General features: G+C 38.6%; 1 protein-coding gene across 2 annotated transcripts in view; it reads right to left on the reverse strand.

Moving 5' to 3' along the window:
• YIPF7 (Yip1 domain family member 7) overlaps positions 1 to 15,258 on the reverse strand; it is a 38,952-nt gene extending 23,694 nt beyond the window's left edge. Inside the window, exons 1-2 of one of the 2 annotated variants that reach the window (XM_069593034.1) lie at positions 15,131 to 15,258; positions 4,139 to 4,255 (exon numbers count right to left, since the gene is read on the reverse strand). In XM_069593034.1, the coding sequence (XP_069449135.1) occupies positions 4,139 to 4,255; positions 15,131 to 15,221 (208 nt within the window). In that variant the 5' untranslated portion in view covers positions 15,222 to 15,258. Of the gene's footprint in view, positions 1 to 4,138; positions 4,256 to 7,561; positions 7,684 to 15,130 lie in introns of those variants that run through there. The other variant, XM_069593033.1, reaches the window with a different exon arrangement.
• Positions 15,259 to 21,582: the final 6,324 nt, after the last annotated feature.

Here is a 21,582-nt window from a genome sequence, read left to right on the forward strand (position 1 = left end):
CAATCAATAAACATTAGCTAAGTGTTCGTATGTCCTCTTCCTGAGACTGACCCTGAAGCATTCTAGACACCTCCCTCACTCCCTGGAACAGCATTTTCTATATTTGTAAGTAGCTGTTTTCCAGTCTGCCACTTCCTCATAGAAAACAACATTAATCAGAGTCCAAGAGCTTGTATTCCTTCTGTGCTGATCATCTCTAGCTTTTTCCCACTTCGGTTCCCCTGGAACACCCACCCTGACTTTCACAACATACCACCCAACCTGTGTTTGCCTACCAGGAGAATCTCCACTATACACATGCCAGGATTTCTATCCACAACCCCTGAAGCAATGGCCATACCTGGTCCATATACAAACCCTCTGAGTGCTCACTAATTCTTCAGTATTCCCCTTTTCACCACCTATAGCTGGGGTTATACAATTCCAACCAGCCTGAAGAGACTTGTCTTTACTTAGATGATATTGTGTTGAGATATGGCATGGCCTCCATGGGGAAAATGTTTTTACCTGTTTCTGTAGCAATAGGACTTAACATTCACTTCCCAATGTTAACATGGAAGATAGAAGATCACTGTTAGGTGACTCCACTATAATTTCTGTGGTTGCAGAATTATGTTTCTTGTGGTCAGGTTTCTGTGTCCCATCAGATGATCACTAGCTACATATTTTATTAGATGGAAGTCCAAAACTATATGGACTTCTATCATGATGGTCGATTGATGCCACTTTCCTTTGTCAGTCTGATCCCAGGGGAATGCGGGGGGTGCACTGAATCCCAGCATCCCATTTTATCAATATAAGTCTCCAGTTAAGCCAGTAAACAGACATTCTAAGTATCCTTGATTATACAGGGTGAGTTTGATGGCAGTGTGTTTTAGGATATGGTGGCCAGGGGATTTGGCTTGTTTAACATGCCCAGATCCTGGCTCAGTCAGCAGGTACACTTAGCTATGTGGCATTGACAGAGATCTCTAGGGATTCAGAAAAGCTGATTCAGTATGTATTTGCTGAAGGCCTCCTGAAACTTTTAAAGGGAGTTTTCCAGTTGTTGTCACCTTTCTGCAGAAACCACAGTTTATTACTCTAAATAATTGGAAGATATTTCAAAAATTGGAAAACTACAGTGAGAAAATACAGCCTAGATAATTGGCTACAAGCATTGAAAATAATGTGTATCTGAATGACTGGACAGTTAAGCTTTTTAGTGAGAAAACTCCACATTAAACTAAGAAAACTTTATACAAATATATTTATTCATAATAAACACATTCAACCAGCTTCAGATCACAATGCCATTCATTGAGCAGAATGAGTTTTTTGGGGGATGTGATTTCATATTGGGGAGGAGAGGATGGGGCAGGGGCAGAACGAGAAAAATAGACATATTCATTATAACCTACCACTGGATTCCTATGTCTTTTGCCAGTGTGGTCAGCATCTTGTTCTGATTTGGGATATATTTTAATTGAACTATTCACTGTATGAATAAAAGATCAAATGTCAAGTCATCTGATGCAAACCGGTAAATCACTGACCTGACTCCATGTTTTATGTACCTCATAAAAGTACCACCGTTAATATACCCTTTTCTAATTCCTGAGACTCGAAGCATGGGTTGGAATTTAGGGTTGCCACAATTCAAATCAGAACTTGGATTTAAATGCTAAGCATCTGAAGTAGGCTAAGCCATCAACTTGATAATGTAACCATAACTTGTCCTCACTTGGTTATATTAATTTTCCTCTTCTTGTCACCTCAACTTCCGTTGATATGGGCAATGAAATGGGAAAAAAAAAAAAAACCAGGGTGGGGTAGGGTAGAAGAGAAGGCTCTAGTTTGAGTCCCTGATTAAGGACAGAGCTTTGTCTCTATTTTATCAGACATTTTAGCTTTGTTTAGTCTGAAAACGTAGATTGCAGACCCTACCCAGGTGCTTATTCCATCTGTAGAAGACAGAAAAGAAACAGCAGGTGACTGGATTCTTTCAATAAAACAGGAGCACAGAGCTGAAAAATCCTGTTAGATAGCTCTCGTGTGGATTATATATTTTGAGCTACCCTCTTGTAATACCTTCATGCTCAAACTACTTCTGTGCCATCACATACTTTTCTGTTTTTTCCTGACTGCAAATTGTAAATCATAAAAGAAATAAAGTTCTTTTCCCCATTGTTGAATAATTCTGCAGTGAGCCAATTCTAGACAGCCTATTCCTTCTCCCTTATTTTTCCTATAAATATTTTAAATATATTTAATTTGCCGGGTAATATTCAGATATGATGGCTCAGACAGTAAAGGATCTGCCTGCAGTGCAGGAGACCTGGGTTTAATCCCTAGGTCAGGAAGATCCCCTGGAGGACGGCATGGCAACCCACTCCAGTATTCTTGCCTGAAAAATCCCATGGACAGAGGAGCCTGGTGGGCTAAAGTCCATAGGGTCGCAAAGAGTGGGACATGACAGAGCGACTAACACTTTCACTTTCGTAGAGAGATGGATGGATTTTTTTCATCCTGAGAAATTCTTCTGGCAGCTTGACTAACGCTAGACAACACAGACTAGGGGCATAATGAGATAAAATTCCAAATATTTAACTTTAACCATTTTAAGAAAACGTTATGGACCAAAGGTTTTCCCTATTGCTTCACAGCAGCAGTTCAGCATCAGCCCTTAAGACACAGCTTCTGAAAACAGCACGTATCTGCCTGTGTCTGTAGGAGTCATCAGCCCATGAAAACAATGTCAAGATTGTCCAGGGTGTAGTTGGAACAGAAGAGTCACCACTGCCAGTTGTATTTATTCTGTTTTCTTTTTTCTCTTTATTCTGAAGTTTTCAAGGTACTTATCTGTATGTGAAAAATAAACTTCAAGAATTAATACATTTGAAATGTTTGCTATGAAGTTTTTTTGCCCTAAACTTGTTGGAATGGCATAAGAAACACACATCCCAGTTTTCCTAAGATGATCCCGTTTATTCTTATTGTATCAACATTGTTACCAATAACACACATTTTACTTTCAAAATGTCTTGATTTTATAATAAATTATATGACTACCTTAGTTCTGGGTCTAATCCAATACCCTAGGGCTAGTAGGCTAACCTCGTTTTTTACTGGCTATATGACCTTGGAAAAGTTCTTTAATCTCTCTGTATTCCTTCTCACCTTTCACTAATCTAGACCCACAGAAGAATATTTAAAGAACCAACTGTATAACCAAATACAATGTTTAAGTGACTTGGCAACAAAGTGTCCATTGCCTCTACAAACTATAGTTATATGAAAAAATTACATTTCTATAACGTTTTTACCTTCACATACACTTTTCTACACATTATCAAAATTGCTTTTAGATAATTCTCATGAGGTAGAGAATTAACTTATTATTAACTCAATATTAATATCCTTATTTCATAGTTTAAGACAGTCAGGGAAGTTGTCTTTCTTAAAGCGACAAAAAATGAATGTTAGAGCCAGAACTTAAACCAAATTCTTCTAATCCTACCTGCCCTATTTGGGGCATTAGTAAAGGATAAATACTAAATTCTTAATCATCTTTAAATTTATTTTCAACTTACACTGAACTATCAACTTAAATAGCTAACACACCCTGAATTATGTATATCTAGATTTCATTTAGGAATTGCCACATTGCATTATAATAGCATATTTAATTGTCCCCTTCAACATAAATTTTTAAATATTGTGTGGGAAAAGATTATGGATTTTTTCTTTATCTTTGGGATTGTAGCACCTTCCTTAATTCCTGACACACAAGCAGGCACTAAATAAATATTTATTAAATTAAATAAAAGCTGTTTCTTGAGGGGTATCCTGGAAAATATCAGGTAAAAAAAAATGTTTTGTTTGCCCAAGGCCTGTATTCACACTCCCTGTTAAGTGATATTTTGAAAAGAGGAGACAAGCCCTTCACCTATAAATGGGCCTGCAGCAATCAAAGGCATTCATGGAGAACTGAATTCATTTCCCTGCCCTTTCCTGACATTTCTTCTTGGACATTTTACTGAGAAATAATGGGGAGAGGTTTATCGTCCCCCAAGGAAACCACCCTACCTGAAAACCCATGTCAAAATATTATGACTTTTTAAAATGAGAACATATTTTCTCCATGTCAAGTACTTACTTTCTAGATCCATAAAGATTTCCACAGGCATTAGAATCGTTACAAGTCTGCTCCTGATTATCAATGGTGTAATTAGATTGGTAAAAGTCAGAGTCAAATTGTCCCCAGTTTGACATCCTGAAAAATATGAGTGAAAAATGGAGAAGATTTGAAGCAATAAAATTTCTTTTGAGGTATTTACAGGATCAATAGACAATATGATTATGACTGGATTCCTATTAGAAAACAAGCTATTCTCTGAATGGGGGAAAGGTATGGAAATGCATGCTAGAAAGCCGTTTACAAAACCTATATACCTCCAATTAAGTTTTCTGAAGTTTTCACTAAGTAGGACTGTGACTAAATTGACTTTGCCTCTGGGTGTGCAAAGTCACTTCAGTTGTGTTTGACTCTTTGTGATCCTATGGACCATAGCCCACCAGTCATCTCTGTCCATGGGATTCTGCTGGCAAGAATACTGGAGAGAGTTGCCATTTCCTTCTCCAAAATTGATTTTAATTATCTGAAAAAGAAATTCTTCACCTAATACCTTGTTCTCAGCAGTTTAAGAGAAAAAGTTTAAAAGTTGGTATACATCTTGAAGATTTTCCCTTAAATAATGTTATTTCCTTACTTTAAAAATACATATATAGATAGATATACACATACATATCCATATATATATACATATACATATTTGTTGTTGTTCAGTCCCTCAGCCATGTCCGGCTCTTTGCGACCTCACGGACTGCAGCACTACAGGCTTCCCTGTCCTTCATCATCTCCCAAGCTTGCTCAAACTCATGTCCATTGAGTCAGTGATGCCATCCAACTATATTGTCCCCTGTCGTCTCCTTCTCTGCCTTCAATACTTCCCAGCATTAGGGTCTTTTCTAATGAATAGGCTCTTCACATCAGGTGGCCAAAGTATTGGAGCTTCAGCATCAGCTCTTCAGAATGTTCAGGACTGATTTACTTTAGGCAATCCTGGTTTGATTCTCTTGCAGTCCAAGGGACTCTCAAGAGTCTCATCCAACAAGCATTAGTTCTCAGGCACTCAGCGTTGTTTATAATCCAGCTCTCACATCCATACATGACTGTGGGAAAAACCATAGCTTTGACTATATGGACCTTTATTGGCAAAGTAATGTCTCTGCTTTTTCATATGCTGTCTAGGCTTGTCATAACTTCTTTTCTAAGTAGCAAGCACCTTTTAACTTTATGGCAGCAGTCACCACCTGAAGTGATTTTTAAGCACAAGAAAATATATATCATATATATATGTGTGTGTGTGTGTGTGTGTGTGTGTGTGTATTACACATACACATGCATTATACATATTTAGGTTGGGGCAAGGGCTTTCCTGGCAGCTCAGCTGGTAAAGAATCTGCCTGCAATGTAGGAGACCTCAGTTCAGTTCCTGGGTTGGGAAGATTCCCCTGGAGAAGGGAATGGCTATTCACTCCAGATTCTGGCCTGGAGAATTCCACTGACTATCCATGGGGTAGCAGAGTGGGACACAACTGAGCTACTTTCATTTCACTTCACTTCAGGTTGGGAGAAATGTAATTGCAGTTTCAGACTTTGAATTTTAAATCATTATAACTAGGCTCAAACAAATCTTTATTAATTGAAATAGGAACCATTATAATCAACACATTTTTGCCAACAAGAAATAAGTTGGTTTACTCTTATAGCATAAAAATTTGTGCTTCTGGATTCAGTGAACTCTTGGAAAGCATTTTCTGCCCCTTGCTGGTTGTGGAAGTATTTTTCCATGCTGCTTCTGCTGCTGCTAAGTCGCTTCAGTCATGTCAGACTCTGTGCAATCCCACAGATGTTGGCCCACCAGGCTCCTCTGTCCCTGGTATTCTCCAGCCAAGAATACTGGAGTAGGTTGCCATTTCCTTCTCCAGTTTTCCATACAAAGTTGCTGAAATGCTTGAAGAAGTGGTAGTCAGTTGGCAAGCGGTCAGGTGAATATAGCAGATGAGGCAAAACTTTGTAGCCCAATTTGTATATATATAAAATACACAGAAAGTAATGTCATTAGCAAAAAAACATAAAGCAATAAATGCACATTAAAATAATGTATAACATAATCACATTTAAGAATGTATTCCAATATCAAACAGCAAAGTTCAACAATGCAACACTGCAATTACTTTTGCACTAACCTAATAGCGTGTGTGTGTGTGTGTGTGTGTGTGTGTGTGTATCATCTATCTGTACTCTTTGTGAAGCCAGGAAGTAAATGGCTGATAATAATATATAAGCTTGATTTATTCATAGAGCTTTAAAGTGTGCTAACAGCCTCTCTACTCCCCAAAACAAAGATAAAACCCTCAAAACTAATCTTCCAGTTCTACTTTCTAATTCTTAAATGGTGTTTGGAACATTTTCCTTTTCTCTTGCCCTGTCTGCTGCACCAGGGCTTCTGCTGAGTCAGAGGAAGAAAGGCTTGATTGGGCTACAGGAAAAGAGCCTGTTTCCATACACTCTCTGCTGCTGCTGCTAAGTCACCTCAGCCGCGTCCGACTCTGTGTGACCCCATAGACGGCAGCCTACCAGGCTCCATCGTCCCCGGGATTCTCTGGGCAAGAACACTGGAGTGGACTGCCATTTCCTTCTCTAATGCGTGAAAGGGAAGTTGCTCAGTCGTGTCCGACTCATACACTCTCTACATAGTTTCTACTCACTACTGGGAATGAAGAGCAGTGCATGTAGTCTTGATTGAGACCTAAGGGCTAGAATACCAGGGGGAAAAAGAAAGACTTGACAGGAGAAAAAGGTGGGGGAAGAAAGTATTAGCAAAGTGGGTAATAGTGTCTCTTTGGATGAAAATTAGAGAAATGGAGTAAGAAATCTTTTCAACTCAACATTTTAACCTTTATTTTCCTTTGAAAAGCTTTCTATTTCAAAAGAAGAATTTGAAAATCACTAGGAGTAGTTCATATAATAATCTATGGTCTACTACTTATAATACATTTCAAATGAAATTATATAAACAGCTTGAGCTCTAAGGGCCTCATTTATCAGAAATATTCAAGTAACAATTGTCAAATATATCACTTTTCAGCTCAGTAAAAATGCAGAAAGCTACTCTAAAATTAGACTCATACATTTGATATAATAAATCAAGATTTTTCATTAGTAATATGTATAAAAGTAGCTATAAATTATGTAAACTAAAATCAGGACTTGGAGAATATAAAATCTTTTAATAACTTATAATTTTAAAAATTTAGAATTTAAGAGCAAAACTTTTCAGTCAATGAAAATATGTTATTATAAAGCATAGGCAATAATTTTACTGAAAGTACACTAAGTTTTCAGAACATGCAAAACTTTATGTTAATATGATTATTGGTTTCACAATCCTCATATAACCTAGATTTGTACTTTGTTTAAATGCCAAATTCTTTAGAAGGATCAGATACATACCTTTATATTATTTTATGTTGAAAGATCCTCCAACAAATGTAGCTTTACTTGAGAAATTTTTAACAAATCAGCTCATGAAAAGATGACCTGCTGTGTCTATATATAAGCTTCTAAATTTGTACTCTGACACTCTGAACAGATGCTACAGCCAAAAAAAAAAAAAAAAAAACAAGCCTGCCAAAAGCCAAACACAGTATTTTATAACACTTGTTACAGTGTACAAACACAGTGAATGGTGCAGAGACAATTTGATAAAGTAAATGGTAGATTCAGCTTCCTTGTGTGACTAATGTACCATTGAACTCTGATTTAAAATCATTTATTTGAGGCTAACAATAAAGAGGCCTAACACTCCTGCTTCTTAGCCTAGAAGAATATATTCAGCCTTCACAAGATTTTCTAATAACATGGTAAAAATCAACATATGGTACATGAACTTAACATAACAATCTTAGCAACAATCTGAAAATGTGTGATCAATTTTATCCAAATCTGAATCATTCAATTTATATAAACAACACTGAGAAAGACTCTCCATAGTCTACATCTGATCTTTTCCCTGCTTCTTACTTCTCCATCACAGCCCAAGTTGGATATACTAATATGATCTAGAGCACTCCTCGTTCATAGGGCATGTTCTGCCCATTTTTGAGCCAATCTTGATCATGAAAGACATCTATGATATTGTGTTTTATAAGGAAAATATATATCTGGTAATTTAGTTGACCAAAACATGTTTCTCATTATATTTGGTCTTTGTCCATGGTTCCTGACTCATGGCTCCTAAAACCCTTGGAATTTTCTAAGTGTTGAGAGTGTCAAAGGTGTCTCTTGGTATGTTAATCAGGTGATTTGGGGACCTCATCTAATGATGGGGGCTGGTTGTCAATGGAGCCAATAACATGAATAGAGGGTTGGAACATTCAACCCCATTCTCAATCTCTGAGGAGGGAAGAGGGCTGGGATGTTGAATTAATTGCCTATGGTCAATGACAGGAGAAGGCAATGGCAACCCACTCCAGTATTCTTGCCTGGAGAATCCCAGGGACAGAGGTAGCCTGGTGTGCTGCCGTCTGTGGGGTCGCACAGAGTTGGACACGACTGAAGCAACTTAGCAGCAGCAGCAGCAGCAGCAGCAGCAGCAGGTCAATAACAACCAATTATGCTGATTACTGAAACCTTTATAAAGCCTTAAAAGGATGGGGTTTGGAGAGCTTCTGGGTTGGCAAACCCAGAAGGTGGACGTGCTGGGAGAATGGCACCCTCATAGAGAGGGCATGGAAGCTTCTCTCCATTCCCCGCTCTCTTGTCCTATGTATTTCTTCCATCTGGCTGTTCCTGAGTTATATCCTTCTATAATAAACCAGTGATCCAGTAAGTATATTGTTTCTCTGCGAACCTCTCTAGCAAATAAACCAATTCTAAAGGAGATCCAGTCCTGGGTATTCATTGGAAGGACTGAGGCTGACGCTGAAACTCCAATACTTTGGCCACCTCATGCGAAGAGTTGACTCTTTGGAAAAGACCCTGATGCTGGGAGGAGGGAAAGGGGATGACAGAGGATGAGATGGCTGGATGGCATCACCGACTTGATGGACATGAGTTTGAGTGAACTCCGGGAGTTGGTGATGGACAGGGAGGCCTGGTGTGCTGTGATTCATGGGGTCGCAAAGAGTCAGACACGACTGAATGACTGAACTGAACTGAACTGAAGGAGGTAATCCTGGGAACCACCAATTTATAGCCAATTTATAGGCCAGAAGTACCAATTTATAGGTTAGAAGTACAGGGAACAACCTAGACTTGATACTGGTATCTGATGGGAGTAGAGAGGGAAGCTAATATTCTATTAGGATTCTTGAGAATTGAGTTGAATTGTAGGACACCCAAATGATGTTCCAAGAATTATTTGGTGCTACGTAGAAACTTACCCCCTGTAACTTGTTGGAATTGGGGCCACAAATAACTTAGCACCAGATCCATTTCTTCCAGGAAACTGCCTGAGTTGGTTCCCTTTACATTCAAGGATTACTTCAAGGAGGCGTCTTCCTAGTTCTGACTCAGGTTACCTGGCTAATACTCCCAATTTCTATCTGGATCTGGTGGTTTCGTCACTAATATCAGCATCAAGGCTGGAGGTTAAGTTCTCCTGTGATCTGCTTCTTACTGATTCTCCTTTATAGTACTTGAGATTTCTCATGTATCTAGCTCTCAGTAACTGAAATCTGCTGTTCAAGGTTATGTTGCACTTTGGAAATTTCTGCTAGAGCCAGTGGCAGATAGTAAAGTAAATTTCTCCACACTGTTTAAACATTTGGAATTCGAAAATCTTTAATCAGAGCTGTTTTTTGCCAGGTCACTAGTCAGGTCACAATAAATCATGCGGGTTTTTTTTTTTTTTTTTTTGAGGATCTATTGAATACCAGACTGTGTTCTAGATTTGGAGTTATAGAAGTAGACAAACTACAAAGTAGTAGACTTGTACTTCAAGAGACATATTTTAATATCAATCCTACTCTATCTACAACAGAAAACAATGACTAGCCTGGTACAGGTCTTTGAATTTAAGGTTTAAGTCATTGAACTTGTGCATCAACCTTATAAAGTATTATTATTCCATTTTACAGAAAAATAAGTAGAGATTAAACAACTTGCCCAGATGGAAGCTAGTAGGTAGAAAAAAGCCACTATTCACAACCTAGTAGGCTAACTCCAGAACTCACAATCTATCCAAAACAATGGCAGGAATTAGCCAAAATCTATCAAGAAGTGAGCATAAACTATTAAGATGGAGAACTCAAAGGGGAGAAAGTTAGGGTATTCAGTGAAGTCCTCTTAAGAAAGTCATTTGAATTGAGACCTGGTTGATGAGAAGAAGCCATTTGAAAGACTATGTGAAGAGGGTATAAAGCAAGCACTCTGTGGTGGCAAGGAATTGGCAGGTTATAGCTTAGAAAAAAAGCCATGTGGTTATGGTTTTGAATCAAAGGAAAGTTGAAGAAGATGAGGTTAAAGGTAGAGGTAGAGGCCAGATCATAAAAGCCTTGGCAAGGAATATAGATTTTATAATAATTGAAATAAGATGTCACTGCAGGGTTTTAAGCATGGGATATGATCAAGACTTCCCTGGTGGCGCAGACAGTAAAGCATCTGTCTACAATGCAGGAGACCCAGGTTCGATCCCTGGGTTGGGAAGATCCCCTGGAGAAGGAATTGGCAATCCGCTCCAGGACTATTGCCTGGAAAATCCCATGGACAGAGGAGCCTGGTAGGCTACAGTCCATGGGGTCACAAAGAGTTGGACACAACTGAGCGACTTCACTATACGATCCATCTTATGCAGAAATTGAAAAGGGAAACTCATTAGGAGGATGTTGTGCCAGTAACAAATGCATGACATAAAGGTAGCTTGGACTAGGGTAGCGGTGGAAGTGGGAGAACTGGCAGAAAAGTCTTGGCAGCTGAAGGAAGAATGAATTGAAGGGATCAGGACAAGACCAGTGCTGAAGTCAGAAGACAGTTCATTCCAGGGAAATGATGTGAAGTTGTCTGAACTGGGAAAGGTCCAATGCAGATGAAGAGGACCAATCAGGTACAAAAGATATATGGGAAGAAGATTTTTATAGGGTTTAGTTTCCATTGGCTAAGAGGCTTCCCTGGTGGCTCAGCCGGTAAAGAATCTGCCTAAAATTCAGGAGACTTGGGTTTGATTCCTGGTTGGGGAAGATCCCCTGGAGAAGGGAATGGCAAACCACTCCAGTATTCTTGCCTGGGAAATCCATGGAGAGAGGAGCCTGGCGTGCTACAGTCTGTGGGGTCACAGAGTCAGGCATGACTGAGTGACTCAGTTCAGTTCAGTTCAGTCGCTCAGTCGTGTTAGACTCTTTGCGACCCCATTGACTGCAGCAAGCCAGGTTTCCCTGTCCATCACCAACTCCTGGAACTTACTCAAACTTATGTTCACCGAGTCGGTGATGCCATCCAACCATCTCATTCTCTGTTGTCCCCTTCTTGACCTGCCTTCAATCTTTCCCAGCATCAGGGTCTTTTCCAATGAGTCCGTTCTTTGCATCAGGGGGCCAAAGAATTGGAGTTTCAGCTTCAGCATCAGTTCTTCCAGTGAATATTCAGGACTGATTTACTTTAGGATGGACTGGTATCTCCTTGCAGTCCAAGGAACTCTCAAGAGTCTTCTCTAACACCACAGTTCAAAAGGATCAATTCTTTGGAGCTCAGCTTTCTTTATAGTCCAACTCTCACATCCATACAGGACTACAGGAAAAACCATAGCTTTGACTAGATGGGAGTTTAAAAAATAAGACAAACTGCCCCCCTTTCTATCTTGGGCTTCCCTGATAGCTCAGTTGGTAAAGAATCTGCCTGCAATGCAGGAGACTCCGGTTCAATTCCTGGGTCTGGAAGATCCACTGGAGAAGGGATAGGCTACCCACTCCAGTGTTCTTGGGTTTCCCTTGTGGCTCAGCTGGTAAAGAATCCACCTGCAATACGGGAGACCTGGGTTCGACCCCTTGGTTTGGAAGATCCCCTGGAGATGGGAAAGGCTACCCACTCAAGTATTCTGGCCTGGAGAATCCATGGACTGTATAGTCCATGGGGTTGCAAAGAGTCTGACATGACTGAGTGACTTTAACTTTCAAGAGGGAAAAGAGAGGGATAATTATTGAAGATAATTTATAGAATCCTAATGACTTCCCCATCCTAAGGCATCAAGTTTATGGAAAAAGGCCAGATTGTTATATGGTAGCCAAATTTAGATTATCATACTTTCTATTTCTTCTTTCAAAGGCCTTTATGAGAGAAGCTAGGTCCTGCTGGGAGCCAGCATGAGGAATCCCACCCATGACAAGGTCATGCAGAGAGGCCTGATGGGCAAGGCGAATCAGGCCTCAGGGTATCCCCCTGGAATTTCCTGAGCATGTACCTCAAAAACCAGAATCTGCTTGCCTTATTGTACTGTGCTTTTCCACTCTTCTGACACACTCTGGAAAAAGTTAACTCAGGGCTTTAGTCTTCTGCATTGGAAAGGGATGTTTCAGTTCAAACCCCCTCTGATAACTCTCTAGCTTGCCTAACAGGTTCCCCTGGACTTTTTACAGCTTGTGAATTGCTTACAGCCCCCCAGTCACGAGAGGCACAAAGCTTAAAACATCTTAAAGATACACAGCCTTTTCTAAAGAGCTAAAAATCATATTGGTGATGGATTTCACTGTTGACTCAATGATTGCTGCCAGGCCTCCATATTCATTATCTTTTAGGCACCTGGGAGGATATTAATCAATGTAATTGGGATAGGGAAAAAGGTATATAGTAGTTTTGATAGCAACACTAGACTTTTGAGTTAATTACTTTTCTTTTGTATAAATCACTGTACTCCTTTTACTTGTTATAAACTGCTGTATCTCTGCTATGTAAGAATGTAACTTTATTTAGTGTTTTCTGACAGTGGCACCAGACTTTGAGAAGAACAACACAAATAAGTCTTCTGGTTGACAAACCCTTATTGGCCCTTTTGGCCGGAAGATGATGTAAATCACCTAAGACTTGTATATGCAACTAGGTATGCAGAGAGAAAAGCCTGGTTTTGATAAGAGTCTGGGCTGCTAACGCTGCATAATTTTGTATTACCCATTGATCTCTATGTACGATCAAAAAGGTATAAAAGGCCTTTCTAGACAATAGAGGCTGGACCAGTCATTGGAAGGACTGGTTTCCCCCGTGTCTCTTCTTTACTCTATTTTCTGGCTGAATTCACATCTGGGGCATGGAGGTTCACCATGTCTACTTACTTGCCCTGGCTTCTAAGATCCACGAGAGAGGGAGCCCAAGATGGGGCACCCCCTCACTACTCAAGAGGACGCCGGCAGCCTAATGTAAATGGTGCAAGTTCCTTGTCTGGAACTTTATTGGCTTTCCAAGTAAATCAAGTTATTCAGCCTCTTTTCTCCACTTAGTTTTCCTAGTACACTATTTCTTCCTAATCTAATCTTATATTTCTGATTAAATAAATAAATAAGTTTTTTTCTCGCCTACTCTGTCTCCCCTTCGAATCACCCTGGATCCACCAGGGCTGGACCCCGGCAAGGTCCCTTCCTATAACAGCAAGGACTCAGAGTACCCTCTTTCTTTTGACATATAAAGTCACTGAAAAGTTTGCCAAAGATAATAACATTTTCAATCTTAGTTCATTTAGTTGGATTTTAAACTTACTTTGTGGTTTTGTATTTTTCAACTTAGTTTTTTTTTAGTTTATGGAAACCAGCTTGATTAGATGAATTGCAGAAAAATGTGAACTGAAATGGCATATAAAAATGAAATTAATCTAAACCTCAAGTGAGCTATAAGGTATGAAACATTGAAGACCAAATGACTTCACTCTCCTGACAAGTGACTTCTGTTGTCATTCAGTTGCTCAGTCACTTTTGACTCTGTGACCCTATGGATAGCAGCACACCAGGCTTCCTGTCCTTCACTATCTCCTGGAGTTTGCTCAAACTGATGCCCATTGAGTTGGTGATGCCATCCAACCAACTCATCCTCTGTCACCCCCTTTAATACATACATCAAAATACTTTGAAACTACTCTTATACATGTAACACCATATGTATATAAAACATGCATTTAAATCTTTTTCCATTAATGAATCGTCTAATTGTTACAATGTTCCCTTGTAGTTCAGTTGGTAAAGAATCTGCCTGCAGCGCAGGACACTTGGGTTCAATCCCTGGGTTGGGAAGATCCCCTGGAGAAGGAAATGGCAACCCATGCCAGTATCCTTGCCTGGAAAATCTCATGGACAGAGGAACCTGGCGGGCTGCAGTCCATGGGGTTGCAAAGAGTTGGGCACAACTGAGCAACTAATACTTACTTATGTTGAAGGACAGAGTTAAAATTGATATTATAATTGATCAATGAATTACTTTAGTTCATTTACTTATTTCTGAGTTCTGAATGATCAAAAAAGCTGGATGATAAGAATAAGGATTCTCACCTGATGTAAAGAGCACCACATTCTATTCACAGCAAGTTTCTGTTCCTTTCCCTTTCTCCCTCCCTTTATCTTTCCACCCTTTTCTCTGTCCTCTCTCTAAACCCTCTTCTAAGGTGATCTCATCCACTCCCCTGGCTTGATAGACCATCTGTATAGACAGAGTTCCTCATGTCACATATGCAGCCCTCGCCTATCTTCTCAGCTTCAAACTATTTCATATCATATAGACAATTCAAATAATTGTAACATAATCCAAACTTTTCTTTTACCTTCTACCTTCTCCAAACCAACACTGTTTTCTCCATTTTGGAAGATGGTATCACAAGCCACTCATTCAAATCAGAAATTATCTAATCCTTTGGTGAATTGGATAGATTCTATCTCTAAAACATATCTCCCACTAACTAATTCTCTCCATCTCAACTGCCATCACCCCGATGTATACTGCTGTGTTCTCCCACTTGGACTTCTATTCAATAAAGTGAAATACTCCTTTTAAAGTAGCAGATCCAGCAGGTGGTCATACAAGTTTACATGATCAAGACTGTAAAAATCATACCATTAATGGCACAGTAACTTGCCAAATAGGGACAAAGTTTCTTCTGTGGTTGCTGACTGCAACTTCCAGTGGGAATAAGGAGAATTTCCATCCATAATTTCTTAATCTCTCTGGTGACCTGTCAAATGTCAAAAGACTGTGAGTTGGTCAACAGCTATATCTGAAACAAGTTGTCCTCTATCTGACAATTATGCATACATATTTATGTTAAATTAAAGGATGAACGTTTACATAGATGGATGAATGATCGCTACTATTAATTTAGCTTACTCAGAAACCAGTGTTTCAATTGTGTAAATCAATGGCACCCCACTCCAGTACTCTTGCCTGGAGGGTCCCATGGACGGAGGAGCCTGGTGGGCTGCAGTCCATGGGGTCGCAAAGAGTCGACTGAGCGACTTCACTTTCATTTTTCACTTTCATGCATTGGAGAAGGAAATGGCAACCCACTCCAGTGTTCTTGCCTGAAGAATCCCAGGGACGGCAGAGCTTGGTGGGCTGCTGTCTGTGGGGTCGCACAGAGTCGGACATGACTGAAGCAACTTAGCAGCAGCAAGCATAACATATGATTATGACATTCATTACTGCAATGTTTCAATATAAAAATAGAGGCTCAAAGAGGTTAAGTGACTTCTGCACAGTCACACATTTAATGTGTAACAGATCGAATGTGGAAATTCAGTTCTGTCAGCCCCATTTCCTTTCATTAATTTTCATTTCTTAGAAGACTACTTATGGTTATCTAAAGTACCAATGTTAGGGTGTATCTGTTTGGAAATATTAAACAATATTTATTTACAACGTCCAGCAAATATTTTTCAGCTAAACAGAGCTGCTAATGAGCCAAGAGATAGATATGTCATCATTTTCTACCTCTGGTGACAGAGAAATAGGTTTGTTTTTTATCAGTGTTTATTAAGTAATTATTTTGGCAGTCTATATTGCAGCTTAACGTCTCTATACTATAAATTACTACTCCTATTAAGGCAGAAAATATACATGTTGTGTTCCATTAATTTTTTAAAAATACATTTTGCTCAGTGTTCTCTACATGCTCCTTTTGCTAATACCACATAAGATTTGTTCAAGATCATCTGCCCTTTAAAGACCATGCTGCTTCTATTTTATGAGCCACAGTCACATGAAAGTGGGCATAAATTCTGCTTCATTGAATGAATTTTAAAGAGTTCAATATGTCTTATGACACGAAAAGAAAATTACAGGGTTTTCCTTCATTAATATGAACATAATTACCTTGACTTTTAATTTGGCTATTTCTTATTAGCTTCCACTTTTGTCTTAGAAGAAAAATCGGAATCTAGCAGAATTATTACTGAACACTTACAAGTTTTCAGTTTGATAGCGAGTAAATGTTAGCAAAAACATAATATACACCTGAAATTATGAAAATTGATATGAGTGGTAATTAGTACATTTTTATAATAATAATTTCAAAATGTAATAAATTTTTATGTAATATAAATTTACCCTAATGATATAATTAATTTTTATAGAAAAATTTCCTAGGAATTACATATATTCTGCCACAAGTTATCTAACTGCAAGGATATTCAGCTCCTTCATGCATAAAACAAAAATAAAACTTCTACCTGTCTCTTAGGTAGTATGTATTTTATCTTGATCTCAACCACTTAATTTTATTTTTCTCTGTGTCTCATAACATACCTTAACTTCATAATATACCTAAATCAAGGTAAATATAACATATATGTACATGTATATATAAATGTGTATAAAATGTGAGGATTAAATCGAATTTTGAACAGGAACAGTTAACACAGGCAGGGGCAAGTTGCAAACACTCAATAAATATTACTAGTTATGATTATTATGATTACACTTGTCAGCAACAACAATAATTTCTGCTCATACATTTGACTTTAAGTTTAAATCTACTGCAATCTACAGAGATTATTTTCAGTGGAGTCTTAAACTTTTTTTTGAACAGTTGTATATTTTTTCATCTTCCTAGAATAACTTTAAAAGAGTTTATTCTTCTTATTCTCTTTAATGTGATAATTTTTTTCCCTGGGAGCAAGAAAGAAAATGTTCCACAACTGCCAAAGAGAAATAATTGTAGAATTTTGGAAAAGATACTGTTCCAAACATAACTAACTCCCTTTCAAATAAATAAATATTTATTTGAGGTGTTTAATAAATCTAAAACTAATATTAAGAATCAAAGTAATTAGAATGGGAAAATTAATAAGCAAATAATGATTCACAAAGAAAGAATAAGAGATGTCAGAGAAGCAAAAAATTAAGCAGATGATAGCTGGATGCTAATATGATTTTCTAAGATAAATGTAGTCACAGAAAAGTTAATTCCCTTCAGGAATAAAGATCTATTTTTCTTGGCATTTGTGCACTTAGGAATGTACTTTCTTGGCTTGTATCCTTTATTCCTTTATTCTTGTAATGGGCATTTATTGCTCCCCAGTATCATTTTTCTTTCCTGTCAGCACCCAGTTTTCCTTTGGAGAACACCCTGCTGACTTTGTGAGTTATGTGATTCTGACTAGAGTGACAGCACATTTGGAAGAAACATTGTAATACCTACTGTTAACTCCAGAAAGAATGAAGGGATGGAGCAAAAACAATTCCCAGTTGTGGATGTGACTGGTGATAGAAGCAAGGCCAGATGCTGTAAAGAGCAATATCGCATAGGAACCTGGAATGTTAGGTCCATGAATCAAGGCAAATTGGAAGTGGTCAAACAGCAGATGGCAAGAGTGAACGTCGACATTCTAGGAATCAGCAAACTAAAATGGACTGGAATGGGTGAATTTAACTCAGATGACCATTATATCTACTACTGCGGGCAGGAATCCCTTAGAAGAAATGGAGTAGCCATCATGGTCAACAAAAGAGTCCAAAATGCAGTACTTGGATGCAATCTCAAAAATGACAGAATGATCTTTGTTCATTTCCAAGGCAAACCTTTCAATATCACAGTAATCCAAGTCTATGCCCCAAGCAGTAATGCTGAAGAAGCTGAAGTTGAACGGTTCTATGAAGACTACAAGACTTTTTAGAACTAACACCCAAAAAAGATGTCCTTTTCATTATAGGGGACTGGAATGCAAAAGTAGGACATCAAGAAACACCTGGAGTAACAGGCAAATTTGGCCTAGGAATACAGAATGGAGCAGGTCAAAGGCTAATAGAGTTTTGCCAAGAAAACGCACTGGTCATAGAAACACCCTCTTCCAAAACACAAGAGACGACTCTACACATGGACATCACCAGATGGTTAACACCAAAATCAGATTGATTATATTCTTTGCAGCCAAAGATAGAGAAGCTTTATACAGTGAGCAAAAATAAGACCGGGAGCTAACTGTGGGTAGGATCATGAACTCCTTATTGCCAAATTCAAACTTCAGTTGAAGAAAGTAGGGAAAACCACTAGACCATTCAGGTATGACCTAAATCAAATCTCTTATGATTATACAGTGGAAGTGAGAAATATTTTGAAGGGACTAGATCTGACAGAGTGCCTGATGAACTATGGATGGAGGTTTGTGACATTGTACAGGAGACAGGGATCAAGACCATCCCCATGGAAAAGAAATGCAAAAAAGAAAAATGGCTGTCTGGGGAGGCCTTAAAAATAGCTGTGAAGAGAAGCGAAAAGCCAAGGAGAAAAGGAAAGATATAAGCATCTGAATGCAGAGTTCCAAAGAATAGCAAGGAGAGATAAGAAAGCCTTCCTCAGTGATCAATGCAAAGAAATAGAGGAAAACAACAGAATGGGAAAGATCAGAGATCTCTTCAAGAAAATTAGAGATACCAAGGGAACATTTTATGCAAAGATGGGCTCAATAAAGGACAGAAATGGTATGGACCTAACAGAAGAAGAAGATATTAAGAAGAGGTGGCAAGATTAATGGAAGAACTGTACAAAAAAGATCTTCATTACCCAGATAATCATGATGGTGTGATCACTCACCTAGAGCCAGACATCCTGGAATGTGAAGTCAAGTGGGCCTTAGAAAGCATCACTATGAACAAGCTAGTGGAGGTGATGGAATTCCAGTTGAGCTATTTCAAATCCTGAAAGATGATGCAGTGAAAGTGCTGCACTCAATATGCCAGCAAATTTGGAAAACTCAGCAGTGGCCACAGGACTGGAAAAGGTAACTTTTCATTCCAATCCCAAAGAAAGGCAATACCAAAGAATGCTCAAACTACTGCACAATTGCACTCATCTCACACACTAGTAAAGTAATGCTCAAAATTCTCCAAGCCAGGCTTCAGCAATATGTGAACCATGAACTTCCAGATGTTCAAGCTGGTTTTAGAAAAGGCAGAGGAACCAGAGATCAAATTGCCAACATCCACTGGAAAATGGAAAAAGCAAGAGAGTTCCAGAAAAACATCTATTTCTGCTTTATTGACTATGCCAGAGCCTTTGACTGTGTGGATCATAATAAACGTGGAAAATTCTGAGAGAGATGGGAATATCAGACCACCTGACCTGCCTCTTGAGAAACCTATATGCAGGTCAGGAAGCAACAGTTAGAACTGGACATGGAACAACAGACTGGTTCCAAACAGGAAAAGGAGTTCGTCAAGGCTGTATATTGTCACCCTGCTTATTTAACTTCTATGCAGAGTACATCATGAGAAACGCGGGGTAGGAAGAAGCACAAGCTGGAATCAAGATTGCCGGGAGAAATATCAATAACCTCAGATATGCAGATGACACCACCCTTATGGCAGAAAGTGAAGAGGAACTAAAAAGGCTCTTGATGAAAGTGAAAGAGGAGAGTGAAAAAGTTGGCTTAAAGCTCAACATTCAGAAAACGAAGATCATGGCATCTGGTCCCATCACTTCATGGGAAATAGATGGGGAAACAGAATTGATGCTTTTGGACTGTGGTGTTGGAGAAGACTCTTGAGAGTCCCTTGGACTGCAAGGAGATCCAACCAGTCCATTCTAAAGGAGATCAGTCCTGAGTGTTCTTTGGAAGGACTAATGCTGAAGCTGAACCTCCAATACTCTGGCCACCTCATGCGAAGAGTTGACTCATTGGAAAAGACTGATGCTGGGAGGGATTGGGGGCAGGAGGAGAAGGGGGCAACAGAGGATGAGATGGCTGGATGGCATCACTGACTCGATGGTCATGAGTCTGAGTGAACCCTGGGAGTTGGTGATGGACAGGGAGGCCTGGCGTGCTTCGATTCATGGGGTCGTAAAAAGTCGGACACGACTGAGCGACTTTACTTTCACTTTTCACTTTCATGCATTGGAGAAGGACATGGCAACCCACTCCAGTGTTCTTGGCTGGAGAATCCCAGGGATGGAGGAGCGTCCCAGACGGGAGGTCTGCCGTCTATGGAGTCGCCTAGAGTCGGACACGACTGAAGCGACTTAGCAGCAGCAGCAGCATTACTGCTAGACGTCTAGAAAGTTTATCTTAAGTGATTTAAAAACTTTTTTGAATGAGGCTTAAAACTTCCAATCCAATTCTAAGAATATAAAGAAATACCATGTTACCAAAAAAAAGCTAGAAATTAATGTGATAGTGTATTATTAACTAAAGATTTTGTTCAATTTTCAGAAAATTTTATGCTAGTGTCCATTATTTGTTTTCATGCCTTATTCAAGACTTCACAGTGCATTTAATTGCATTGAGCAGCTTCAGCTGTATGCAACAAAATTTGGTAAACTCTCTTTACATTTTCATTCTATTACAAATATTTTCTATTTCCTTGTGGCATCTTAGACACAGCCATCATTTAAAAGTAGACATAATTTCCAAATACATGGGGTTTTTAAACTATTTTGATAGCAATTTCTCATTTTGATATTAATTTCTCATTTAAATGGTTTTCTTCTCTGCAATCACACTCTCTGTTTTTTCAGTCTTCTAACTTTATTGAGATTTCAATGGCTTAGTTAATGATTTCTCTTGGTAAAAGTCACACTGCACTTGAAAATATGTGGGTTATTTTAAAATATTTTTTGATATTGAGCTCTAAAATAATACCAAGTGATGTGAGAACAGATTCTGTATGATCTCAATAACTTTAGACAATCAAATATTTGTACCTGGTCTTACATCCCTGGATATGTTCCAGTGTTTCCTAGTTTACAGTCTATGGGAACTTAAATAGAATTTGTATCCTACTGTTGTCTGAAAACTGTATAAATCTTAATTATCTTTAATTCATTCATAGTATTTTTTGGTTTACTATATCTTTCTACTTTTCTGTATTTTCATTATATTAATTTTTGAGAGTTTGATATTAAAACTCCAACTAAAAATCTTAATTTATCTGCTTAAAAAGTAATTGTAATATACAGTGGAACTATATGTGACTTTGTTCTGTATTTTCCAAGTCTCCTGCAAATTTATTTTCATTAAAAAAATAATAAAGTCTTTAAACAGGTAATTAAGTTAAAAAATGGTCATTAGAGTGGG

The sequence above is a fragment of the Ovis canadensis genome, chromosome 6, assembly GCF_042477335.2.
Source record: "Ovis canadensis isolate MfBH-ARS-UI-01 breed Bighorn chromosome 6, ARS-UI_OviCan_v2, whole genome shotgun sequence".
NCBI lineage: Eukaryota > Metazoa > Chordata > Mammalia > Artiodactyla > Bovidae > Ovis > Ovis canadensis.